Raw genomic sequence first — 25,301 nt, forward strand, 5'->3', positions numbered from 1 at the left:
GATATTATTCGGTGATTTTTTTTTTAGTAGTTGATACAAAATTTTTTTCTCCTCTTTTCCTTAACCTTTTTATCTCCAACAGAATAGCATAATTTGAATCATTCAGCCTCATAAATTGAGGGGGGAAAAGAATGATACCAGGACCAGTCATATGAACATGTAGTGTAAATAAAAAATGACCAGACTGGAACACCAAACAGAATAGATACCCAACCTATAACAAGCTGTAAGGCGGAGACCATTTGCACTAGGATTCTGGGGTAAAGGAGGGAGATGTGGAAGACACGCTGGGAACAGGAGTGGAGGGAAGACAACATTGGTGGTGGGAATGCCCTTCATTCATTGTCACTATGTATCGTAAATAATTCTGTGTAATGAACTTCAGTCACAATAAAAAAAAAAAGTAAAAAAAAAAAAGAAATTAAAGCATGTGAATACTTTGACACGAAGTTTTGAGTATTTTCTAAAATGTTTACCTTATCTGTAGATGTATCCAAATCTTAACGATAGAATAATAAATCATGTAAAATTAAAAAAAAAGAAGTATCTGTGACGAATTATATCTAAACTAAGTTGAAAAAATATGTAAAGGGAATGCAACTCAAGAAGAGCATTCTTCCATTCCTTATCTGGGTTTTGTTACAGATTCTTGGCTCTGCACCTTTTAATTTCTTTTAACATATTGAAAAAAATAATACAGTTACTGTCAACATCTCAGTAAAATACTTGAAGAACCAAGTTTTGGGAACTGTTCACAAAACTGGAAGCTCTGGGTTCTACTATCTATAAGCCATGTAATTTCAGGCTAACCTCACCCTCTTCCTCCATAAAAACTTAAGTTTCCGTGGCCTCCCATTCGGAACTATGGAGCATATTAAGTTAATATCATATGTGGAAGTCTCTGAAAATTGTGAAAAAAAATCACAAATGTATGGTGTAATTACCATTGACAGTAATAAGAAATATCTGTGACTAATTACAGTTTTACTCAGGATTATTCAAACATGAAAACCACACTATATATAAAAGAAAAACCAACCTCTTAAATCAGAAAAAGGTAGATTAGTTATAATGTTTCGGAGTGTAAAGCTTTTCTAGAGGACTTTCTTAAAGGTAGGGCTAGGGACTTCTCAGATTTCTATATATTAAAAATGAATTTCCAAAATGCTGTACCTGCTTGAAATGAGCTATATCTTATATGCTGAAATCAACTATAAATAACCTATAAATCATCATTTTCTATATATAAAGTGAGAACATTTTTTCTGCATTAGTGACTTCTTATATAAATATGTCCTTATACAAATGTCATTCCTACATTTATGTTACTATGAATTTTCCTGTCTACTAAAATAATTTTAGTAAAAGGGTAGAGAAAATAACTCCAAATTTGTTTCCTAATTTGTGATTAATATGATACACTAAAATTATTATAAAACTTAAGACTGCAAACATTCAAAACATTAAATTCCACACTAATAATGCACAAAGACCAGAAGAATCTGATACTACCAAGAGTCTTTTATGTTATTTACACACCCAGAAATAATATTATTAGTGGAAAGCAGATCTCTCTGACCCTAACTTCCCTAAGACCTGCTTCTATTAAATTTTAAATCTCTAGAAAGATGCCAGGTGACTCTAATGGAAGCTTTTTAAAAATTCAAAGCAAATTAAAGAATTATTTTAAAAATGTTTAGAGTTAATTCTGTTTTCCAGACACTGCTTTATCACACAAATAACCATTATGCTAAAGGATCTATTATTGACTCTGTACAGAAAAAGAAATCCAGTCTTCACAGAGCTCATTGACCATGTCATCTAATATCTAAAATCTTAAATCAGAATAGACTCTGGGGACTATCAGCATATCAGCATAACCAGGAATCCTGAGAAAAAGAAGCTAAGACTTTACCGAGACTCTTCATCTCAACAAGACATCCAAGCCAAGTCACAATTACTATTTTGTATTGTTTTGTTAATTGGTCCTATTTTCTTTTATTATTGATTTCCGAGTGTGCTAGGGAAATACCATGTCCCTATTGAACTTGACCTTCTTTCAGCCTGCAGAGTATTTTTGTTTTTCTTCTTCTTCGGATGACAGAGTGTTGTCATCTCTTCCTTTCTCTGGGACTTTCTGAGCATCAAACTTATTCAGTCCCTTGAACAGAGCTTAGCACCTACTAGACACTTGATAACTATATTCTGGATAAATGTGTTTTGTTAAAATAGCATATTGAAAAGTTTTCTATAAGTTGCCCACCCGAAGCAACTTCCCCTTTCTTTTATAGCAGTAACCCTTCTGGTCAGTCACTGAGTCTTCAAACCTTCTGTTTCCTCAGAGATAAGCCCAAAGAGGAAATGCCTCTCTTAGAGGATTACTATGAGATTTTAACTAAATCAAAGAGCACATGTGTGTTGCTTAGTAAACAGCTTTTTTAACTTGGGGTAAGTTTAGTTTCAGAAGTTTCTCGAATCTGTTACATTTGCATTTCTGGGCCTGGGGTCCAACATCAGCATTTTTACATTATCAAGGGAGATTCTAGCAGCTTCACATGCTTCTCATGCCCATTTTTTACTACATTGTGGATGCCAAATAAAATTTCACTTTGATGATGATATTTCCTTTTCTAGGTCTTGTCAAGGAGCAAATATCCTTGAACAGGTCACACAGACCCTCACTGTATATTTCCTTACTTTGTGGCTCGCTTCTCCTCCCACAAACAATTCCATCTCCATTTCCTCTGAACTCCCTGAAACTTTTTCAGATAAACGTTGTAATCCGGGGCCAAAGTGATAGTACAGCAGGTAGAGCATTTGTCTCGCACTCAGCCAACCAGGGATTGATCCCCCAGAATCTCATATGGTTCTCCAAGCCTGTCAGGAGTGTTTTCTGAGCACAAAGCCAAGAATCAGTAGCACCAACCCCCGGGTGTGGCCCAAACAAAATAAAACAAAACAAAACAAAACAAAAACTTGTAATCCCGAAAGAGAAAGAATTCCTTCTTTCCAAAATCCTTCTTTGTTACTCTAACTCTGATTTATTGTCAACCCCAGTGACACCTGAAGTTAGTATTATGAAATCCACCTTCTTGTCCCTTTCTCTCTAATGCTGCAGCATTAAATGTGTCAAACTGATGTATCTCTCAAAACGGATTTATTACAATGTAAGGGAATCCTTAAATGAGATGCCACAAAAGACCTTTTGTTTTACATTTAAAATCAAGACTTTGATATAAAATAAGCACAGATCAAAGATTTTATTAATTCATTCATTTATGGGAGACCCGATAAGATGGGTCTATAACCAATTTAAAGAATTCAAAGAGTCAAAGGTACTGATGGAAAAAGAAGTGCTGAAATGGATTTACAAGGAGATGAAAAGTTCGTCATTTGCATTCCTTTGAACACTATTCATTTCTATTTCTCTGGACAAGAACCATCACACTATTCATTTTACTACAATGTACATAAGTTGTCAAACAGATCAAAGATAGTAAAGCCAGAAATAACCTCAAACAATGCTCTAAACAGTCTTGCTTTCCCATTGTAGTTGCTGCATGAGCTTTTCATAGCTTTTCAAAATTACATAGCTTTTGACCATTTTTCCTTACAATACTGTGTTTTTATTAGCTATGAATTGTTGCAACAAATAGAAAAGTTGTCTAAAATAAAGTAAGAAGGAAAATAGAAAAGCTGTATAAAATAAATTAAGAAGGACTTTTCAAAGCTCAGAAATATTAGTGAGCTCAATTTGGCTAATAGTATCTTCAAATTACTGAGACAAGGTAAAGTAAAAAGCCAGGCTTAATAGGGTGTAGCCCAGACTTTCAAGATGTCTGTACAAATTGAAGTGAGAAGGGAATAAAACTTCCACTATTCCCTGAAATGGCATTTATCATCCAGCTGGTCAAGGTAGGAACTTAAGAGAAAATACACTATGAAGCTTATTCAAGACTGTGAATGAGAAAGAACACTAGAGAAGGAACACTTCCTAATAGAGCATTGCTTAGAGCTTACATAATGACTCATTTCAACTTAGCATCAATCCCAAGAGGTAATTACTTCTATACTTATTTTCCTGACAAAGACGTTAAATTTAAGAGGGGAACAGGGTATGCCCAACAGCAGGCAGGCATGAATCAGACTCAGATGATAAGATTAATCCCCTTCTCTCTGGATTCAAGTTTCCCATTTGGTTAGCTCATTTATCTCTCATTTTCAGGAAGGTCCCACACTTTCTTCTTTCTGAAACTATAGTTCGTTTTATCCTGAAAAGAAAAAAACCTGATATTATTCAGTCTAGAATGATTCTAGGAAAATTGAGAGCTGCTTGAAATGTTGTTTTGGTCACCAAGTTTACTGTTTTATCAAAAAAAATGTCTTTCCAAACACTTGAATGTTTTTCCATGTGAATACTTTAAATTTTGCCATTTCTTATAAAAATGAATTATTGAAATGTAGTCATTTCCCATCCACCAAAAGCATTTTTTAATTGTAGGAAAAGGGTACAACAATCTGTTAAAAACTTGGCACTCACAGCTACTATCACACACCTCTCAAGTTGACTATTTGGACCAAGAGCTTTGTATACCTTCTTTCAGAAAATCTGCAATTAAGAGACTGTTATCATCTAATTGCATCAAAAAATGGGGATAAGAAATGAACAGACACTTTGATAAAGAAGAAATACAAATGTCCAAAAAGGCACTTGAAAAAATGCTCCACATCACTAATCATCTGGGAGATGCAAATAAAAACAACTATGAGGTACCACCTCACACCACAGAGACTGGCATACATCACAAGGAATGAGAACAAGCAGTGTTGGCGGGGATGTGGTGAGACAGGAACTCTTATCCACTGCTGGTGGGAATGCCGACTAGTTCAACCTTTCTGGAGAGATTCCTCCAAAGACTGAAAATTGAGCTCCCATATGATCCAGCTATACTCCTCCTAGGAATATACCCTAGGAATACAAAAATACAATACAAAAACACCTTCCTTACACCTACATTTATTGCAGCACTATTTACCATAGCAAGACTCTGGAAACAACCAAGATGCCCTTTAACAGATGAATGGCTAAAGAAACTGTGGCATATATACACAATGGAATATTATGCAGCCATCAGGAGAGATGAAGTCATGAAATTTTCCTATACATGGATGTACATGGAATCTATTATGCTGAGTGAAATAAGTCAGAAAGAGAGAGAAAGATGAAGAATGATCTCACTCATCTATGGGTTTTAAGAAAAATGAAAGATATTTCTCAACAATTTTCAGAGACAAAAGAGAGGAGGGCTGGACGTTACAGCCGACCTCATAAATCTCACCACAAAGAGTGATGAGTTTAGTTAGAGAAATTACCACATTGCGAACTATCCTAACAATGAGAATATATAAGGGAAGTGGAAAGCCTATCTAGATACAGGTAGGGGTGGGGAGGGTAGAAGGGATATTTGGGTCAGTGGTGATGGGAATGTTGCACTGGTAATGGGGGGGGTGTCATCTGATATGACTGAAACCCAACCACAATCATGTTTGTAACCAAGGTGTTTAAATAAAAAATATTAAAAAAAAAAGAGTACTAGAGGCAACCTACATTTAAGCCATTGCACTCCCTTACACAGTTATTCTAAATACCACATATAGGTGGCATTAACTTTTATTTATACTTTTCTTCTGGAAAAAAAGAGACTATGTTATAATTATAGAAAAATTGTAATTTCTCAGATTTGGGGGGCTCACATATGATTGGACCCCATTTGCTGAAGAATATGTGAACTTCATTTCCAGATTGTTGTTAAACTTAGGTTACTCAGATCTTTCTAATCTCATGCCTAACTTTTTAATTTTTCTTCTGAACTTGGTCCATGAGATTTCTACGGCAATAAGTGTGCTGCTAAGAATTCGTATCCATTGTCTCTGCACATTAGTTTCCTATCACCAATATTCTTTGTGCTTTGTAGTTATACCTGCTGTTTTCCCATTGAAATATCACAGCTAAGTCAGTCTCCCTGAAATATAAGATTAGATTCTAGCACCCTGGCTAGGAAATTTTCAAATGGATAATGACAACATAAATAGGACTCATTGATTGCTCATTGAAAGATCATCCCACTATCTTTCAACCCAAACTCTTTTCTTTGGAACCTCAACTTCTGGTCCTTCTAAAACAGTGTTTCCTAAAATGAGCACTGGCAGTCTCTTGGGGTGCTGAAACTTTTTGGGGTACAGTAGCAGTCTTCAGTGCATTGTAGGGATTCTTTCTCTTATTCCCTTTAAAGAAGGTCAAGGTCTATTTCCCAGGGCAAAGAGAGGCAGGAAGAGGGATGAGAATTGGTTTTGCTTCATTTTTACTGGAGAGTGTCCTGGCAGTTGGCCAAGAAGTATTAGAACTAATCGCCAAAGTGTTTATTTTCACTGGGCTTTACTTCTTTGTTTTATAAAAAATTCCACTATCTTATAAAAAAAAAATCTCCCACCTCTTCTCAAAGGTGTGGGGTTATGTTCTCTTTTCATTTGTATTTCCCAAAGAATACATAATAACGAGGATAAGTTTTTCATATGTGCCTGTTAGACATCTGTATATCTTCCTTAGAAAAGTGTCTATTCATCTCTTTTCTCCCAGTTTTAGATGGTGTTGTTTGATTTTTTTAAATTGGTCTGCTTGGGGATTTTTGTTTGTTTGGGCTGGGTGGTGCTCCCAAGCAGTGTTCAGGAGGCCTGGGGTCACTCACAGAGAGTCTCAGTAAACTGGGGAATTGTTCATCGTGAAAATCAAAGGATAATACCTGGTCTTGCAGGCTGAGAATGTCCAAGTAACCCCTGAAGAACTCAAGGTAAGGAGACCACCTGGTCCTGGGATTTAATCAGGGATGACCTGTATTCCAGTTAAGCAAGGACTTTTACCCCTAAACTTTTTCTCTGGCCTCTTATTTCTGCTTTTGTTTCCTTTGCCATTAAAGTTTACTTTCCAAAGGCATCATAAAGCCAGTAATGTGTAGTTTTGTGGCCTTTTTTCTTATGGTCTGAGTCTAACATAGAAGTCTTTAATCCATATTTTAGTTAATTTTATGTTCCTGATATGAGAGGTTAAACCAGTTTCATCTTGTTGTATGTGAATATTCAAAAGAAATATACTGTTATTCTAATTTTAGCACCACATAGCTCATAAATTCACTTGGAATTTAATAAAATTTTAGGGATAAACATGAATTTAAATTATTTTACTCCACATTAATATCTAATTGTGACATTCTTTATTATTTAATAACCTTTTTCTCTATTGTTATATTGTTTGTTGATTTTTATGTATTAATTTCATGTAAAATCTTAGAATGGCTATGGTAATCCAAGAACTAAATTTTCCTTTAAAATATAACACCCTATTTTTAATACAAATTTAACATTGCTGTATAAAAGATGCTAGTGAGATTTTTTAAATACAATTTATTTATACAGTGTAATTAATATAGGCCTTTTTATATCATAGAAGTTTCTTTCTGTTACTCTTTCAATGCTTTTATGTAGTTTGCTAATTCCTTCACATTTCTGATTCCTTTTATTCCTTTCCTAATAATTGTGTCATACTTAAAACTCTCTGCCTGACTAGAAGCTTTTGGAGAGCAGAAATAATACCAAGTTCCTGTTGTTGCATGATGTGAGGTTTAATTATCTTGGCGGACATTAGTTCATAATGAAATTTCCTGACCCTGTAAGTGTCCTCACTCATAAAGTTGTAAAATTTATACAAAGCTTCTCTTGTCTTGTCTGTTAGTACATAAAAAGATTATCTGCAAAATAGAGAGGGGAAAGATCAACAAAATCATTAAATCAAGTGTGCATATTTAACCAACTGGGATGTCACTGGAAACAGGTTCTTAATATTTGTGAAGGAATGAATGTTAGACCTACAGACTTTTTTCTAGATCACTGAAGGCCTACTCAACATTAAGTCCCCCCAAAGATAACACAAAACTGCAGAGATGGCTTGGGTGCACTCCTTGCTCTCAATACCATGCTAATAATACTGACCTAAAACTATGAAAACAGCAAAGTTGAACCACATAATTATACAAACCTTATTTTCACTATTCCTTCTCACTCTCCTTAACTACTTTTTTTAAAAAAGTAAGACTTGAATGTCAATAATAACATTTGAAAATCAAATTCTAATGTCTCTTCCCTTGATCACTGAAAAATTATTTCCACTAATTTGTTGTTTAAACTTTTCCTATTCCTTATCCTTGAGGAGGGAGGTTCCCAGTGGATTGTAAAGAATGCTCTAACACAAGTAGAAGTTAAGACCCTGCAGCACATTTTGAACTGCCAAGGTCACATCACAGCCCTGCCTCATCCTAATGTTTTCCAGAAGCACTCATCTCCATGGCCTCCCCAGGCCTTTTTAAGAGAGATCCGGTAATCTCTCAACACACTCCAACCCAATCTTCAAGGAGCCTTGTATGCATGACAAGGCATTTTGCCTGCATCTTCAACATCTTCACCTCCTGTTACTTCCACTCAAGAATACTTTTCATGCCTCGTGGGCTAATACATCATGTCTCTCTACAGTTCTCTAATGTGGCTTCTGAAAACTATTGGGAAAATCAGCATCCATGCCAAATTACTAATGCCCTTTTAGCCAATACTTATTGAGTACAGATTAGGCTCTAGAAACAGTCAAACAAACAATATTGGACTCAAAAGAACAGAATGGTAAATGAGGACAGTGGATAAAAGCAGTGCAGTGAGTAAGGGGCTTGCCTAACATACAACCTACTTGGGTTTGATCCCAGCACCACATATGATCCTCTGAGAACGGCCATAAGTGATTTCTAGCCAAGTGCAAAGCCAGGAGTAAGTCCTGAGAACTTCCAGGTATTGCCCCTCACTATCCTCCATATTAATAGTATTGAACATTCCAGATAAATCTAGCTGCCCTCTCTGAGCAGAACAAAGTTTTCATACTGTGGATTGGAGTCCATATGGCTCTCCTAGAGGCACCAATGTTCTCAAAGTTGATGCAATACTGTGACATAGCAAGGTGTCTGGACAAGTTGCAGTATCCAGGAAGAAGAGAAAGTGGGAAGATCTAACCCTGAACATTTTTTTTACCAAGGGGCCAAATAATAAACATACCCTTACCCCTAGCAGATATAATGCCTTGTAAAACACCAGGGCACTCTATGAGCATTACTTCCTATTTCAAAGACACATTTAGAACATAATCCTGAGTTCTTAGGAGTTATCCTACCTAGTGTCTTGTTTGTCCAAATCTAAGCACACTCCTTTGTGTGTATATATATATATATACACACACACACATATTATATATATGTATAAATATATAGTATCTATATATTCATCCTTCATGGAGATTCAACTCAAGTTTTCATAGGATCATCAATGGTCAATAATTAGAAGATTATTGTAGATCTAATAATAATTAGTAGAATATTAGTAGATCTGTGTAATAGAAAAATTTTAGCCAGTGGGGCCCGACTGTGAACAATTGTGAGTTCTGCCTGTGTGTGTCTGTCTACAGTCCTGTTGCGTGAACCTCTTGGGAGTGGGCCGAAAAGAGGCTCCAGAAAACTCGCTCTCTCAGAGGCCAATTCTAGGGCAGGAACGCCAAGGAACTGCTCCATAACGTGAAAACCGGCTATAAGGAGTACTTTGCAGAAGCCAGGTCCTCTGTTTGTGATGTCAGACTGGGAAAATCCACGAAACTACACCTGTCCAGTGGGGCCCAGCTGTGAAAAATTGTGAGTGCTGCCTGTGTGTGTCTGTCCACTGTCCTGTTGTGTGAACCTCTTGGGAGTGGGCCGAAAAGAGGCTCCAGAAAACTCGCTCTCCCAGAGGCCCATTCTAGGGCGGGAACGCCAAGGAACTGCTCCATAACATGAAAAATGGAGCTTCGCTTCGCTACTTGGCCATGCGCTCTTTCTATATTTTCTTTCTTTCTTTCTTTTTTTTTTTTTAGAACACCATCACAACAAGAAGAAAAAATCACACTAAGAACTGTGCTGGATCACTGAAGCCCAGCATTTCTCTCTGGACTGTCTTCTCTGCTGCATGCTCGGGCCTAAGATTTGATCTTGTGTGAGGTTTCATCCACAGAGTACTCCCCTCCCTTGGAGACAAGTCGATCCACCCAGAAAGGGTGGAGCCAGAGGAGTGTGGCTGCCTATATCATTTAGCCAATGAATACCACCACAACAGTAGAAAAACCCACAATATAAGTGTGACAATGGGGAAACAACGCAGGCCTGCATCAGACATAGAGAATGAAGATGACAATTTTGATGACCAGATAATGACCAATCAACTAATTAACCTCTCAGATAAGGACTTTAGACTAGCAATATGGAAGATGCTCAATGAACTCAAAGAAACCATGGATCGAGTTGAACAGAAAACTAATAAGAACCAAGAAAATATGAAGACAGAAATCACAAAACTCCAAACTGAAATAACATGCCAAAAAACAGGCCTGAAAAACTCAGTAAACAAAGTGAATGACAAAATGGATAATCTCTGGGACAGGGTATTAGAAGCTGAGAATAGACTTGGTGCTGTGGAAGATGAGATACATAACAATTCCATACAGCAAGAGAGATTGGAAAAAAAACCTTAAAGAAAATGAACAGACAATGGAAAAATTAGTCAAAGAATGGAAACAAATGAAAATAGAAGTTTATGATAAGCTCAACAGAAAGAACTTAAGAATCATTGGAGTCCCAGAGACCCAGGAAGAAAATTTTCAGGAAGAATCAATGGTCAAGACCATCATTAAAGAAAAACTTCCAGAGCTAAAGAATATATGTGATCAAATCCTGCATGCTCGAAGAGTACCAACCAAAAGAGACCCCAGAAAAACCACCCCAAGACACATCCTACTCACAATGACAAATCCCACAGATAGAGACAGAATTCTGAAAGCAGCAAGATCAAAAGGGGAAATTATGTTCAAGCGAACATCCTTGAGATTTACAGCAGAACTGTCACCAGAAACACTCAAGGCCAGAAAGCAGTGGTGAAATATTGTGAGAAGGATGAATGAAATGAATGCTTCACCTAGAATTCTATATCCAGCAAAACTCACTTTCCGGTTTGACAGAAGAATACATGGTTTCACAGACAAAAAACAGCTCAGAAACTTTACAGACTCAAAACCAATCTTAAGAGAAAAACTGAAAGACCTAATTTAAGACAAGACTAACTGAAAGACACACCTAATTTTGATATAAAGATGGCATTATATCCCAGGACTATACTTTCTCTCAATGTCAATGGACTAAATACACCAGTTAAGAGACACAAAATGGCTAAATGGATCAAAAAACTCATTCCAACTTTCTGCTGCCCACAAGAAATGCACCTGAATAGTCAGAACAAACATAGACTCAAAATAAAAGGCTGGAGAAAAATTATCCAAGCAAAAAACACCCAAAAAAAGCTGGAGTGGCCATAGTAATATCAGATAATGCAAATTTTATACTCAGGAAGGTTGTAAGGGACAAAGATGGACATTTTATATTAATCAAGAAGTATGTAGAGCAGGAAGAAATAACTCTCCTAAGCATATATGCACCGAATGAGAAGCCAGCAAAATACTTAATACAACTGTTGACAAATCTGAAAAATAATATCAACAACAACACAATAATTGTGGGGGACCTCAACACGGCTTTGTCAACACTGGATAGGTCAACCAGACTGAAACCCAACAAGAATATACTAGTCCTGAAAAGATAAATGGAAGAAAGAGGCCTAGTGGATATATATAGGACACCCCATCCCCAGAAACCTGGATACACATGCTTCTCCAATGTACATGGGACATTCTCCAGGATAGACTACATGCTGCCACATAAAATGTACCTCCATAATGTTAAGAGGATAGATATTTTGCAGAGTACCTTAGCTGACCAGAAGTCTCTGAAATTACTTGTGAATTCCAAAGGGAATCAGAAGAAAAACTTTAACGCTTGGAAGTTAAGCAGCCTCATACTGAATAACCAGTGGGTCCGAGATGAAATCAAAAAAGAAACAAAAGGTTCCTGGAAACAAATGACAATAAAGACACAAACTATCAGAACTTATGGGACACAACAAAAGCAGTACTGAGGGGAAAATTTATAGCTTTGCAAGCACACATCAAGAAGGAAGAAGGAGCTTACCTGAGTAGCTTAATGACACAGCTAATAGAACTAGAAAGTGCTCAACAAAAGACCCAAAAATAGGGAGATAGAAGGAAATAACAAAGCTGAGAGCAGAAATCAATGAAGTGGAAACCCAAAAAAAAATCCGAAAGATCAACGAGAGCAGAAGTTTGTTCTTTGAAAAAATAAACAAGATTGATAGACCACTGGCAAAACTAACAAAGAAAGAGAGAGAGAAACTTGCTAACTCATATTAGGAATGAAAAAGAGAGATCATTACTATATGGTAGATATTCAAAGGGTAATCAGAAACTACTTTGAGAAACTCTATGCCACTAAATATGAGAACCTGGAAGAAATGGAAAAATTCTTGGACTCTTATATTCTAAACACCCCCATCACTATTGATGAAATTAAAAGTAATCAAATGTCTGCCCAAAAACAAAAGCCCAGGCCCAGGTGGATTCACTATTGAATTCTTTCAAACTTTCCAAGAGGAACTACTACCAATCCTGGCAAGACTCTTTCATGAAATTGAACAAACTGAAACACTTCCAAATAGCTTTTATGAAGCCAACATCACCATGATACCTAAACCAGACAGAGATGCTATGAAAAAAGAAAATTACAGACCAATATCACTGATGAATACAGATGCAAAGATCCTCAACAAAATACTGGCAAATAGGATTCAATGCCTCATTAAGAAGATCATCCACTATGATCAAGTAGGTTTCATCCCAGGAATGCGAGGATGGTTAAACATCCGTAAATCTATCAACATAATACACAACATCAACAACAAGAAAAATAAAAACCACATGATCATATCAATAGATGCAGAGAAAGCATTTGATAAGGTTCAACACCCATTCTTTATCAAAACTCTCAGCAAGATGGGAATGGAAGGAACCTTTCTCAATATACTTAAGGCCATCTACCACAAGCCAGTGGCAAATATTATCCTCAATGGAGAAAAACTAAAAGCCTTCCCTCTAAATTCTGGCACAAGACAAGGCTGTCTTCTCTCACCACTCCTATTCAACATAGCACTGGAAGTACTTGCTATAGCGATTAGGCAAGAAAAAGATGTCAAGGGAATCCAGATAGGAAAGGATGAAGTCAAGCTCTCACTGTTTGCAGATGACATGATACTCTACTTAGAAAACCCTAAAGACTCTACCCAAAAGCTGCTAGAAACAATAGACTCATATAGCAAGGTGACAAGCTACAAAATTAACATACAAAAATCAATGGCCTTTCTATACACCAATAGAAATAAGGAAGAAATGGACATTAAGAAAACAACCCCATTCACAATAGTGCCACCCAGACTCAAATATCTTGGCATCAACTTGATTAAAAATGGGAAGGCCCTATACAAAAAAAACTATAAAACACTGCTCCAAGAAATAAGAGAGGACACGCGTAAATGGAAACACATACCCTGCTCATGGATTGGCAGAATTAACATCATCAAAATGGCAATACTCCCCAAGGCATTATACAGATTTAATGCGATCCCTTTAAATATACCCATGGCATTCTTCAAAGAAGTGGATAAGGCACTTTTGAAATTCATTTGGAAGAATAGCTAAAGCAGTCATTGGGAAAAAGAATATGGGAGGAATTACTTTCCCCAACTTTAAACTTTACTGCAGAGCAATAGTTATCAAAACAGCATGGTATTGGAATAAGGACAGGCCCTCAGATCAGTGGAATAGCCTTGAATACTCAGAAAATGCTCCCCAGACATACAGTTTTCGATAAAGGAGCAGGAAATCCTAAATGGAGCAGGGAAAGCCTCTTCAACAATGGTGTTGGCACAACTGGATAACCACTTGCAAAAAATTGAACTTAGACCCCCAGCTAACATCATGTATGAAGGTAAAATCCAAATGGATTAAAGACTTCGATATCAGACCCAAAACCATAAGATATATAGAACAACACAAAGGCAAACACTCCAGGACATTGAGACTACAGGCATATTCAAGGAGGAAACTGCACTCTCCAAGCAAGTGAAAGCAGAGATTAACAGATAGGAATATATTAAGCTGAGAAGCTTCTGCACCTCAAAGGAAATAGCACCCAGGATATAAGAGCCACCCACTGAGTGGGAGAAACTATTCACCTAATACCCATCAGATAAGGGGCTAATGTACAAAACATACAAGGCACTGACAGAACTTTACAAGAAAAAAACATCTAATCCCATCAAAAGTTGGGGAGAAGAAATGGACAGACACTTTGACAAAGAAGAAATACAAATGGCTAAAAGACACATGAAAAAATGCTCCACATCACTAATCATCAGGGAGATGCAAATCAAAACAACTATGAGGTACCACCTCACCCCCCAGAGAATGGCACACATCACAAAGAATGAGAATAAACAGTGTTAGCAGGGATGTGGAGAGAAAGGAACTCTTATCCACTGCTGGTGGGAATGCTGTCTAGTTCAACCTTTATGGAAAGCGATATGGAGATTCCTCAAAAAACTGGAAATCGATCTCCCATAAGATCCAGCTATACCACTCCTAGGAATATACCCTAGGAACACAAAAATACAATACAAAAACGCCTTCCTTACACCTATATTCATTGCAGCACTATTTACCATAGCAAGACTCTGGAGATAACCAAGATACCCTTCAACAGACGAATGGCTAAAGAAACTGTGGTACATATACACAATGCAATATTATGCAGCTGTCAGGAGAGATGAAGTCATGAAATTTTCCTATACATGGATGTACACAGAATCTATTATGCTGAGTGAAATAAGTCAGAAAGAGAGAAATAAACGCAGAATGGTATCACTCATCTATGGGTTTTTAAGAAAAATCAAAGACATTCTTGCAGTAATAATTTTCAGACACAAAAGAGAAAAGAGCTGGAAGTTCCAGCTCACCTCAGGAAGCTCACCACAAAGAGTGATGAGTTTAGTTAGAGAAATAACTACATTTTGAACTGTCCTAATAATGAGAATGTATGAGAGAAATGGAAAGCCTGTCTAGAGTACAGGAGGGGGTTGGGGAGGGGGGAGGGAGATTTGGGACATTGGTGATGGGAACGTTGCACTGGTGATGGGTGGTGTTATTTACATGACTGAAACCCAAACACATCATGTATGTAATCAAGGTGTTTAAATAAAATATATATTAAAAAAAGAAAAAGAAAAATTTCAGAAATCAGTATAATATTTGCACAGAAATAAAGTTTTCGTGGGATCTTTGAGGTTCCCTAATTATATTAACCAACAAAATCAGAAGTGCTTATGAATTTGTGTGAGATGATTCATCATTGAAAAAAGACTCGAAGGAATTGTTAGCTCTGAGTATGTGTATTAGGGCTGATAGAGTGGATGGTCGCATTGATACATGAAAGGTCAGATTGTGAGGGAAATGGAAAGTAACAGCATGTCCTGTTTGCAGGGATTCTTCTCAGTGTCACTGACTCTATAGGTAAGAATACTTACTCTTTGCCAGGCTGTGAGGAGGCCATCTCCTACAGGACAGATTACAGCCTATTTCTGATAGAGTTCAGGATTGTCCTGCTACTGTGGTAAATTATCCCCTAACAATAACTCCAAGGTTGGGATATTCTGTCTCTTTTATTATTATTATTATTATTATTATTATTACTTTAAATATTTTCTTTATTTAAGCACGATGGTTACAAACATGTTTGTAGTTGAGTTTCACTCATAAAATGAACACACCCCCTTCACTAGTGCAACTTTCCTTCCACCAATGTTTCCCATTTTCCTCCCCCCCATCCGCTGCCTGTCTTTGAATCAGGCATTCTATTTCTCTCTCTCATTGTTATGGTAGTTGTTAGTGTAGTTATTTCTTTAACTATGTTCATCACTGTTTGCGGTAAGCTTCATATCATCGGTTGGTCCTTCTAGCCCTCATTCCTATTATCTCTGGGTATTATTACTTTACACTCTTTTATTTTTCTTAAATCCCCCAGACAAGTACGACTATTCTATATCTATCTCCCTCTGACTTATTTCACTCAGCATAATAGTCTCCATGTATAGGCACATTTATGACTTCATTTTTCCTAACAGCTGCATAGGATTCCATTACGTAGATGTACTACACTTTCCTTAGACGCTCATCTGTAGTCAGGCACCTGGGTTATTTCCAGATTCTGGCTATTGCGAATAGAGTTGCAATGAACATGGGCATAGTAGGCCTTTTGTATTGTGATTCTGTGTTCCTAGTGTATGTCCCGAGGAGTAGTATTGCTGGATCATATGGGAGCTCTATTTCCAGTTTCTATGTGCATCCAGGCTCCACTGGCAGGTCTGGGTGGGTCCAATCCTGGTATATTCTCTGAGGTAAAATAGTTTAGGTTTTGGAATACAAAGAATTTACAAATATACACTCAGAAAAGACAGAACGGATTGATAACAGGAAGAGCAAAAATGCACCCAGGAAACAAGAGCATATACAATTCAGGGCCTGCTAATTGAACATGTGAAATAGCCTTGCCTCAGATAATTGAATGCTAATGTGCCTACTAACTGTCCTTAAGTCTGTCAATTGAGACAATGGCTCAGTGTTGGGAGTCTAATCTTACTGAATCAGTGACTTGCCTGTGAAACCATGATGGCAAAGCTTGGACAATACCCCCTCTCTCCTCCCTCTCCTCTCTCTTTCTCTCTCTTTCTCATGTGTTTTCTCATTCTTTGTGACAACCCCACTGGACTGAGGTCTAAGGTGCCAATCCAATTTGCAGAAGACACATATACCATTTTTTCAAACTCCTTCATCTTAAAATCTTCAGTATGCTGAGATGCCCTGTTTAAGAATAACTATTTTCTGAACCCTTCACAGTCATACATGATTCATGGACTAACTTGAATAGCATTACAAAAAATAGGACACCACTCCTGAACCCTGCCTCCACTTCTAGCTCTTGCTCTTCTCTTCAGAATCAAGCTTTTCAAAAGAATCAGCAGGGTTTTTTTTACCTTCTTCCTGAACAAGAATTGGAAAACATAAAATTTTCTTTTAAAATAAAGATGGGGTCAGACAGATAGTACAAAACATAAGGTTTGCCTTGCATGCAGCTGACTGGGTTCAATTGCTGGAACTGAAACAAGCAGGCAGGTAGGGAAGGGACCCCAGGACATCGAATTCTTAGAATGTAATATTCTTGGGATATAAAAAAGAGAGAGAGATGGGATTTGAAGGAGTTACTCCTTTTAAAATCTTCACCTGGCACTACTGGAGGCCCAGAGAAGACTGGACACCCTATTGAGAGAAAAACCAGCAAGAAAAAAAAATGTCAGGAAAGGAATATCAGAGAACCATCCACTACTTCCTGGTAACCACCTCTAGCAGAAATACTCTTACCTAGGTAGAAAGTCCCACCTAGGGCAGGTTGGGGAAACCCTATAAAAGCCAACTTAGGGCAAAGGATTAATGTACGTGTGTGCTGCCAGCTCATGCACGTGGTTTCTGCACACATATGTTGTCCGCATCTCCCCTCTTGAGATGAGTATTATCATACTTTCACTCTGGGATTTGTATGCTTCTCTCTCCATTTTAGGAAAAACCTACATTCTCTCTGGAGTGCATTACTCTTATTCTTATTATTTTTATGATTTTTTTTTTGCTTATTCTCTCCCTCCCCTTTCCTCCAATTTCCAAATAAAGCCCTTTTTACTTCACTGGTCTTCTGGAATTCTTTTCTCTGAGGGAAGGTGACAGACCCAAAAGAAGAACCAGGGCAAGATCTAGTACTGACTCTACTTTCCTTGCCAGAAGAAAGTCTCACCATCCAAATCTCCCCAGCAGTTTATCAGGGGCAGAAGAGGGTAGAAAGAGAGAGGACTGCTGCCTTTTCCCTATTTTATGTAATTCATCTGGGGACTTCCTCCAGAATCAGTACCTCATGGGGTTCCTGAGCTCTGTCAGGAGAACAACAAGGTGTAGCCCACAAGACCCTGAAAATTAAATATGTAGACATATATAAATAAATAAATATATAATATTTATGCACACAGACAAATATTCATTTGGTTTAAAGTTTTTTAAATACAAAATATTATTACATGTTATATTTTTTTTACTAGAATCAACAAGTGTCTTGGTTTTACTACCAGAAATACTTTATTATATGGAAGTAAAACAAATTAATTTCTATGTTTTAAATGGGGGAACATCCAGCAGTGCACAGAGTTTATTCCTAGAAAGTGCTGAGGGATCACTACTATCAGTGCTCTGAGGACCACTTGGTAGTATATGGGGAAAGAACAAAGCTTGGCAGTTTGCAAGATAAACCTTAACCTTTGTACTAGTCTTCCAGCCTGGAATCTCCACCTTCTTAAAAACAGCAAGTACATCCTATATCTAAACACTGTCCCTTTCTCCACCTTGACATAAAATTTCAGGGATTATTTTTTTATAAATAAATAGCATTCTTGTTGTTTGGGGGGACAAAGTCTACATAATTCTTTTGCATAACAATTACCTCTATTCATTTAACTTGTCCCATGTTGTTAGACTTTATTTGCAATTATTTTCCTAAGTGCAATTAGAAGCATATTTTAATAATTTTTCTATTTAAAAAATAGACTTTTAAATTTAATTAATAATCCTAGCCTCAAGATGTTGAAAATGCATACAAACTGACGACTAAAAATAGAGCCTATGAAAATCTCCAATCAAAACATGGAAAAATGCATTTTTTATTCCTGTTGTCCTTTGAGCTACTTCAAATAATAATGGAAGGTTACTGCATCTTTGAACTGAACACTGATCAATCGATATCAACAGTTAGAGATATCAAGCAATCTAACAGAAAAGTAAAAGTCATTCCTAAGTAGATAATTATATTATCGGAAAAGTGTTCTGAATATTTCCTGCACTGGTTATTTATGACTGAGAACATAATTAAGCCTTAAGCAATATTATTGCTCACAATTTCTGTGAGTTAGAATCTAGGACAGGATTCGTTTGGTGTCTCAGTGAGAGACTCAAAATCTCTCACTAGGTCAGCTGCTATCAAAGCATTGGTGAAACAATGAACATTTTTACTTGTGAGACTTGAAAACCTTTGACTGAATATTTCACTTGGCATGGAAAGCTCAACATTGGACAGGCTTCTTCTCAGGAGAGAGCAGTAGATGCTGAATGACCCATGCTTGGAAACATTCCCCCAAGAAGGCCCTATTTAACCTGGTTTATTTCAGGGTCTTCTGGGTTCACAGTCCTCACAGCATGCACAGCCTTTTCCTCACTCTCCCAGAGGCATGATGGGGCCCTACAGTCAGGCTATCATCCCCATTAGGCGCCATCCCCATTAGAATGGAATCTGACTTCTAGGAAGAGTTCCTGGGAGTAGCTGCTACTGCCCAATTTAGACGCCACATGATAGCAAGAGCACCCCAACATGGGAGGATCAATGCAGAGGGTGAAGTCCTGGCTCATAGAATTACACTGTAGCTTGAGACCACCACACAATTCCTTCAGCCCCCATGCTCAAGATGAACACTGGAAGCTGATTGACCCTGGCCCAGTCCTGGCAGTGCAAACTCAGTTCCATATTCCTCTTGGTTACCCAGCACCTATATGGGTCTCCCTGGCAGAGGCAGCTCTCCATAAACAACCATCATGCTTAGTCCTGCAGACTCAACAACAAATTCTAGAGACAACATCTACTTGGTGATTTATCTGGTGCCGCCCAGAGGCAGCCCAGTCCAAATTCCCTGTAGGTCCTGCTCATATGGCCCAATGGGAGGTATGAGCAGTGTTAGGCTCCACAGGTCAGAATCCCACCCTGGGGAAATGGGTCTGGAGCAGGGGTCGCCAGAGGAAATAAGCCAAGCAGAGTTTAAGAGGGTGAAATACGTGCAGTTGGGGAGCTTTTCAAATGAGGAGAGGAGAGAGGAGAGAAGAGGAGAGAGAGGAGAGAGAGAAGAGAGAGAGGAGAAAGAGGAGAGAGAGGAGGGAGAGAAGAGAGAGAGGAGAGAGGAGAGGAGAGAGAGAAAGAGAGAGGAGAGAGAGAGGAGAGAAAGAAAGAGAGGAGAGAGGGAGAAAGAGAGGAGAGAGAGGAGAGAAGGAGAGAGAGAGAGAGAGAGAGAGAGAGAGAGAGAGAGAGAGAGAGAGAGAGAGAGAGAGAGAGAGAGAGAGAGAATATGCCTGCCAGAACCACAGGGGTTTGTTTCTTTTGTTTTTGTTTCTGGTTCACATCCAAAGGCACTCGGGCAATTCCTGTTTCTGTGCTCAGAAATCACTCCTGGAAGGCTCAGGGCACCAAATGGTATGCTGGATTGAACCAGGATCAGCTGTGTGCAAGGCAAATGCCCAGCTCTCAAATAGCTGTTTTTTATTAAGCACAAAGACCACCCCAGGGCAGAGAAGTGAAGACCAAAGATTTAATTTGAGCTAGCCCTACCCAGGTAGGTTTTAGACATGTAAAACAAGATGATAAGTACAAAAATCTCTGTTTGGGTGAAAACAAGTTGTAAACAAACTAATACAAAGAAACAGGTTATATGACTTTGGCTCTGTTTTTTTAATTTATTTTCTCAAATTGAATATGAATATTTTCTGTCTGTGTTTATGCCACAATAAACTAGTGATCCTTCCATGTGGGGGCTCCATTACAACTTGGTTTCACCCAAACAAGGTTCATTTCTGGTTTCTTTGTTGTTGTTTCACAACATGGTTTCACCCAAATAAAGATCATCCTGTATTTCAAATTAATAATAATGTTGACTAGGAAAATATAAAATGATTCAATAGCATGTTGTATATATCTCATCTAATTCTCATTTGATACACCATAAAATGGCACATGGCAAAAATATGTACAGAAAAGGCCAAAGCCTATCTCTGCTACTCTAACCTTGCTTCTTATCTTGTGTGTGTGTGTATATATATGTGTGTGTATATATATGTGTGTATATATATACATATATATTTCATGAACATCAACATTACTGCCTTGAGTTATATCAAGTTGTGACATGATTTAATGTGAATTGTTTATTATATAGTAAGATGATAACAGAACATCTAGTTGTCATTTCGTAAATTGTTTTCCTACCATTCCTCTTCTACATCTGTAAAATTACTTCATGTGCTATACAGTATCTCCAACTCCAGGTAAGAGTCTCAATCAGAGTTACATCTGAAATAATCCAAACCAGCCTGATGTATAATCTGGAAGTCTTCTACCTCATATTTACACCAAGCTGACTGCCAGAATTGCCATTTTTATTGAGTACAGAGATTCAGAATACAAAGTACAGTGTATAGTGGGGCAGTATGGACAGATACTATCAGCTATCCTGAGCCAGTCCCACCCAGGTTTACCAGTAAGATACTCTCTGTTTTGGGGTAAATCCAAGTTGTAAACAAATATACAAAGGAACCAGGGATGATCTTTGTTTTAGGTAAAATAAGTGTAACCTAACACACTGAGAATAGTGTCTTGTCCTGCAGTGACCAACATTTTTCCATCTCCAGATGTCTTTGAAAGAGGACATGGAAAGGTTTTATAAGAACATATGGGACCCATGGGGCCTGAGAGATAGCATGGAGGTAGGGCATTTGCCTTGCATGCAGAAGGATGGTGGTTTGAATCCCAGCATCCCATAGGGTCCCCCAAGCCTGCCAGGAGTGATTTCTGAGCGTAGAGCCAAGAGCAACACTGGAGTGCTGCTGGGTGTGACCCAAAAACATACACACAAGAAAGAATATATGGGACCCAATTTTCATTGTTCAGTCAAACTAGAACTGTGAATTGTGAGTTAAAAAACTTCACCTCACAATATTCCCACCAGAACATCAGAAAGAATAGAAACTACATCCACTGTTTTAGAAGGCTCAAGTCAGTCAAGGTATTCCTTCTTCCCAGACTGTTCCTTAGGTGTTGAAACTCTAGTTTTATATCTTAGGCAAGTGAATTTATTTGCTTCTCTGTTGGACACTTCAAATTTTCATGCAAGTGTTCTTCATCATTCCCCAAGTTTCTGGCCATAGTTGAACTCCCAACAGCTGGTAGAAACATTCACTCAGATTCTTCTATTTCTTTTCCTGGTGAGGTACTAAACATCCAGTAAAGAGAAATCTTCACACTCCAATCCCAACAGGTCTGGAAAATGCAGGTCTGGAAGCAAAACTGACACAAGAAATAATACCCACCAAGTTCGGGAGATGAAACAGGTTCAGGAATTTCCACCACAAGCAAGCTGCAAGCAAAATGAGGTGGCAAACAGGCAAGCTGTGGAACAAGCCATGAAAATTTCTCTGATTCATGATCTTTATTAGGAAGAATAGGACTACTCCCCATGGGTGGAGAACAGGTGGAGGTAGGGGGCAATCCAGAGTTCTTTCTACCCAGATGGGACAAGCACATGCAAAGAAGGCATCCTGATTAGGGAGAAGGCTGGTTACTTCTCAACTGATTGTCCCTGATTCCTTTTTTTCTTCACAGCATTTGCCTTTTCTCATTCTTCTTTTCTTTCAGATAAGTGAGGGAAGATTTCAATGAATAGAACCATGAGGGAGTCACAGAAATAATTAAGTAGGGAAATCTGACCACACTGTAAAATTAGATCTTTAATTCTTAGCTCTGAGATTCTGAGACAGAGCTTCAGATTCCAAGGGGCAGAGCAGAGTATAAAGATTCCAATAACCCTCAAGGAGCCAGGATGGTTGGATCTACAGATATCAAGAAATAAATACACATAGCTAGAAAGATGATAGTCTGAAAGATGATAGTTCATAGTTCCCTATGATTACCAGCACACCTAGGGAACATGTTATTGGTGAGGGTCCCATATTCACTATTATCTGACCCCTCTCTCAAAAGAAGAGAATCCAGAGACTTTTGCATTAGCTTTTTCAAGCTCTTTTGATATGTATAGTCCTAGCTAGGTTAGATTAGCACATATAGTCAACTATGTGTTAAGCTTGTCCTTCTTCCTGTATTTACTGGTTCTAAGCAATAAATACTATATGTGAAGGACAGTCAGGGCTCTCAGTCCATGAAGATGCACACCCCCTATTTTTCTCTTTTATGTCTGTCTTGTTTTCTTAATCCTCGAAGCCCTTGCTTCATTTTGGCTGGTTCACTGGGGGCTGGTCCCTGCAGAACTCCTGCCTCCATATTTTAATTTTTGGGGGTTTGGATCATACCAGGCAGTGCTGAGGGGTTACTCCTGGCTCTGTGCTCAGAAATTGCCCATGGCAAGCACAGGGGACCATATGGGATGCCAGGATTCAAACCACCATTCTTCTGGATGTAAGACAAATGCCCTACCTCCATGCTATCTCTCCAGCCCATATATTTTACTTTTTTAATTTTTTTTGGAGGGGTAGGATGTAAACCCAGCAGTTCTCATAGCTTATTCCTGGCTCTGTGTCAGAAATCTGTCCTGTTTGGCTTGATGAATCATATTGGATGTTGGTGGTGAACCTGGGTTTGTGGAATTCAAAGCAAGTGTGTTATCCATTGTACTCTCTGTGGCCCCAAAATATTTCCATTTATTATTGTTGACTTTCTCTGATTCGATAGGCACAGTTTCTTCACCTCTATACTACTGAATTTCCAAGACCCTTGACCAATGACAGATGTTACCCTCCTTTTTCCTCATTCCACCTCAATAACCCGCCCAGTTTCCTCATTTTCTATTTTAATTTCTGTAATCTAGGGGTCAAGTTTTGTTGCCATCCCTTGTCTTGTCACTCTATCTACCACTGTTATCCAGTAATATTTTTATTTTTATTTAGATACTTTGAATTACAAAGTTGTTGACAATAGAATTTCAGGCACTATTCCTAGCCTGAGGAATGCTGGGAGGCTTGGCAGGCCCCCAGCCGTCCTTGTCTTTTTCCCCTGACTCCAGGCCTTCCCTGGGTGCCAGCTCAGATAGCCAGAAGTGGGTTCAGGTGGACTCTTAGTGGTCCTCAGGCTTCCCCCCTCCCTCATACTCCAGAGGGGAGGTGCATGGGGAGGAGGGCGGGCAGACATCTGGCTTCCGATTTTCTCCTTGATTATGGAGACCAGCTCTTGCCAGGTATAGGGTTTTTCTCCCCTGGACTTCAGGCCTTCCCTGGGCGCTGGTCTAGGTGGACTCTTAGGGGTCAACAGGCTTTCCCCCTACCTCTCCCTACACTAATGGGACTGCACTCTGGGAGGAGGGCGGGCCGTTGTAGCACTGATTTATGTTGAGACAGTCACTGGAAACTTTTTCTCCTTGTTTTCATATTGATAGTAGTGTATGCATATATTTTATATATCCATAATATCCATCTTGTATTGTGACCTTGATACTGCCCTACAAAGCTCATTTCTAATATTTTACTGCCTCAATCCCAACCCTTACACTTCCCCCCATCTTCCCATGTAGGTGCAGCTAATGACATGAAGCTCACCACATAGAGTGATAAGTGCAGTTAGAGAAATAACTACACTGAAAACTATCATAACAATGTGAATGAATGAGGGAAAAAGAAAGCCTGTCTCAAGTACAGGTGTGGGTGGGGTGGGGAGTAGGTAGATCTGGGAAATTGGTGATGGGAATCCTGCACTGGTGAAGGGGGGTGTTCTTTACATGACTGTAATCATACAACTACAATTATATTTGTAATCACGGTGTTTAAATAAAGATAATAAAAAAAATTTCAGGCATATAGTTTCAGCTCAAATCCCATCACCAATGTCTGCTTCCTTTACAGACACATTTTTATGTTTAATTACTGTAGTTTGAATTTCATAATTAAAATAGTGTTGGCCTAGTGGCTTAGCTATATATGGATATTTTGTCATTATATCCCAACCAATCCCAAGACCCCTGACCTTTGTCCCATATTACCTTCAGTTTTCCTCTTCTTTTTTTCTCCCTCTATTGTTCTCCTTTTCTGGTATTAACATTTCTATTATCTAGCAGTGGTCCTCAAACTATGGCCCGCGGGCCACATATTGTATTTGTATCTGTTTTGATTCTTCATTGCAAAATAAGATATATGCAGTGTGCATAAGAATTTGTTCATAAGTTTTGTTTTTACTATAGTCAGAACCTCCAATGGTCTGAGGGACAGTGAACTGGCCCCCTGTTTAAAAAGTTTGAGGACACCTGATAGGGTCTAATGTATA

General features: G+C 38.2%; 1 protein-coding gene across 1 annotated transcript in view; it reads right to left on the bottom strand.

The window, feature by feature from the left end:
- CPO (carboxypeptidase O) overlaps window positions 1-22,493 on the bottom strand; it is a 63,977-nt gene extending 41,484 nt beyond the window's left edge. Inside the window, exon 1 of the mRNA XM_049772900.1 lies at window positions 22,342-22,493. Within this exon, the coding sequence (XP_049628857.1) occupies window positions 22,342-22,493 (152 nt within the window). The remainder of the gene's footprint in view (window positions 1-22,341) is intronic.
- Window positions 22,494-25,301: the final 2,808 nt, after the last annotated feature.

The sequence above is a fragment of the Suncus etruscus genome, chromosome 5 (genome assembly GCF_024139225.1).
Source record: "Suncus etruscus isolate mSunEtr1 chromosome 5, mSunEtr1.pri.cur, whole genome shotgun sequence".
NCBI classification, from domain to species: Eukaryota; Metazoa; Chordata; class Mammalia; order Eulipotyphla; family Soricidae; genus Suncus; species Suncus etruscus.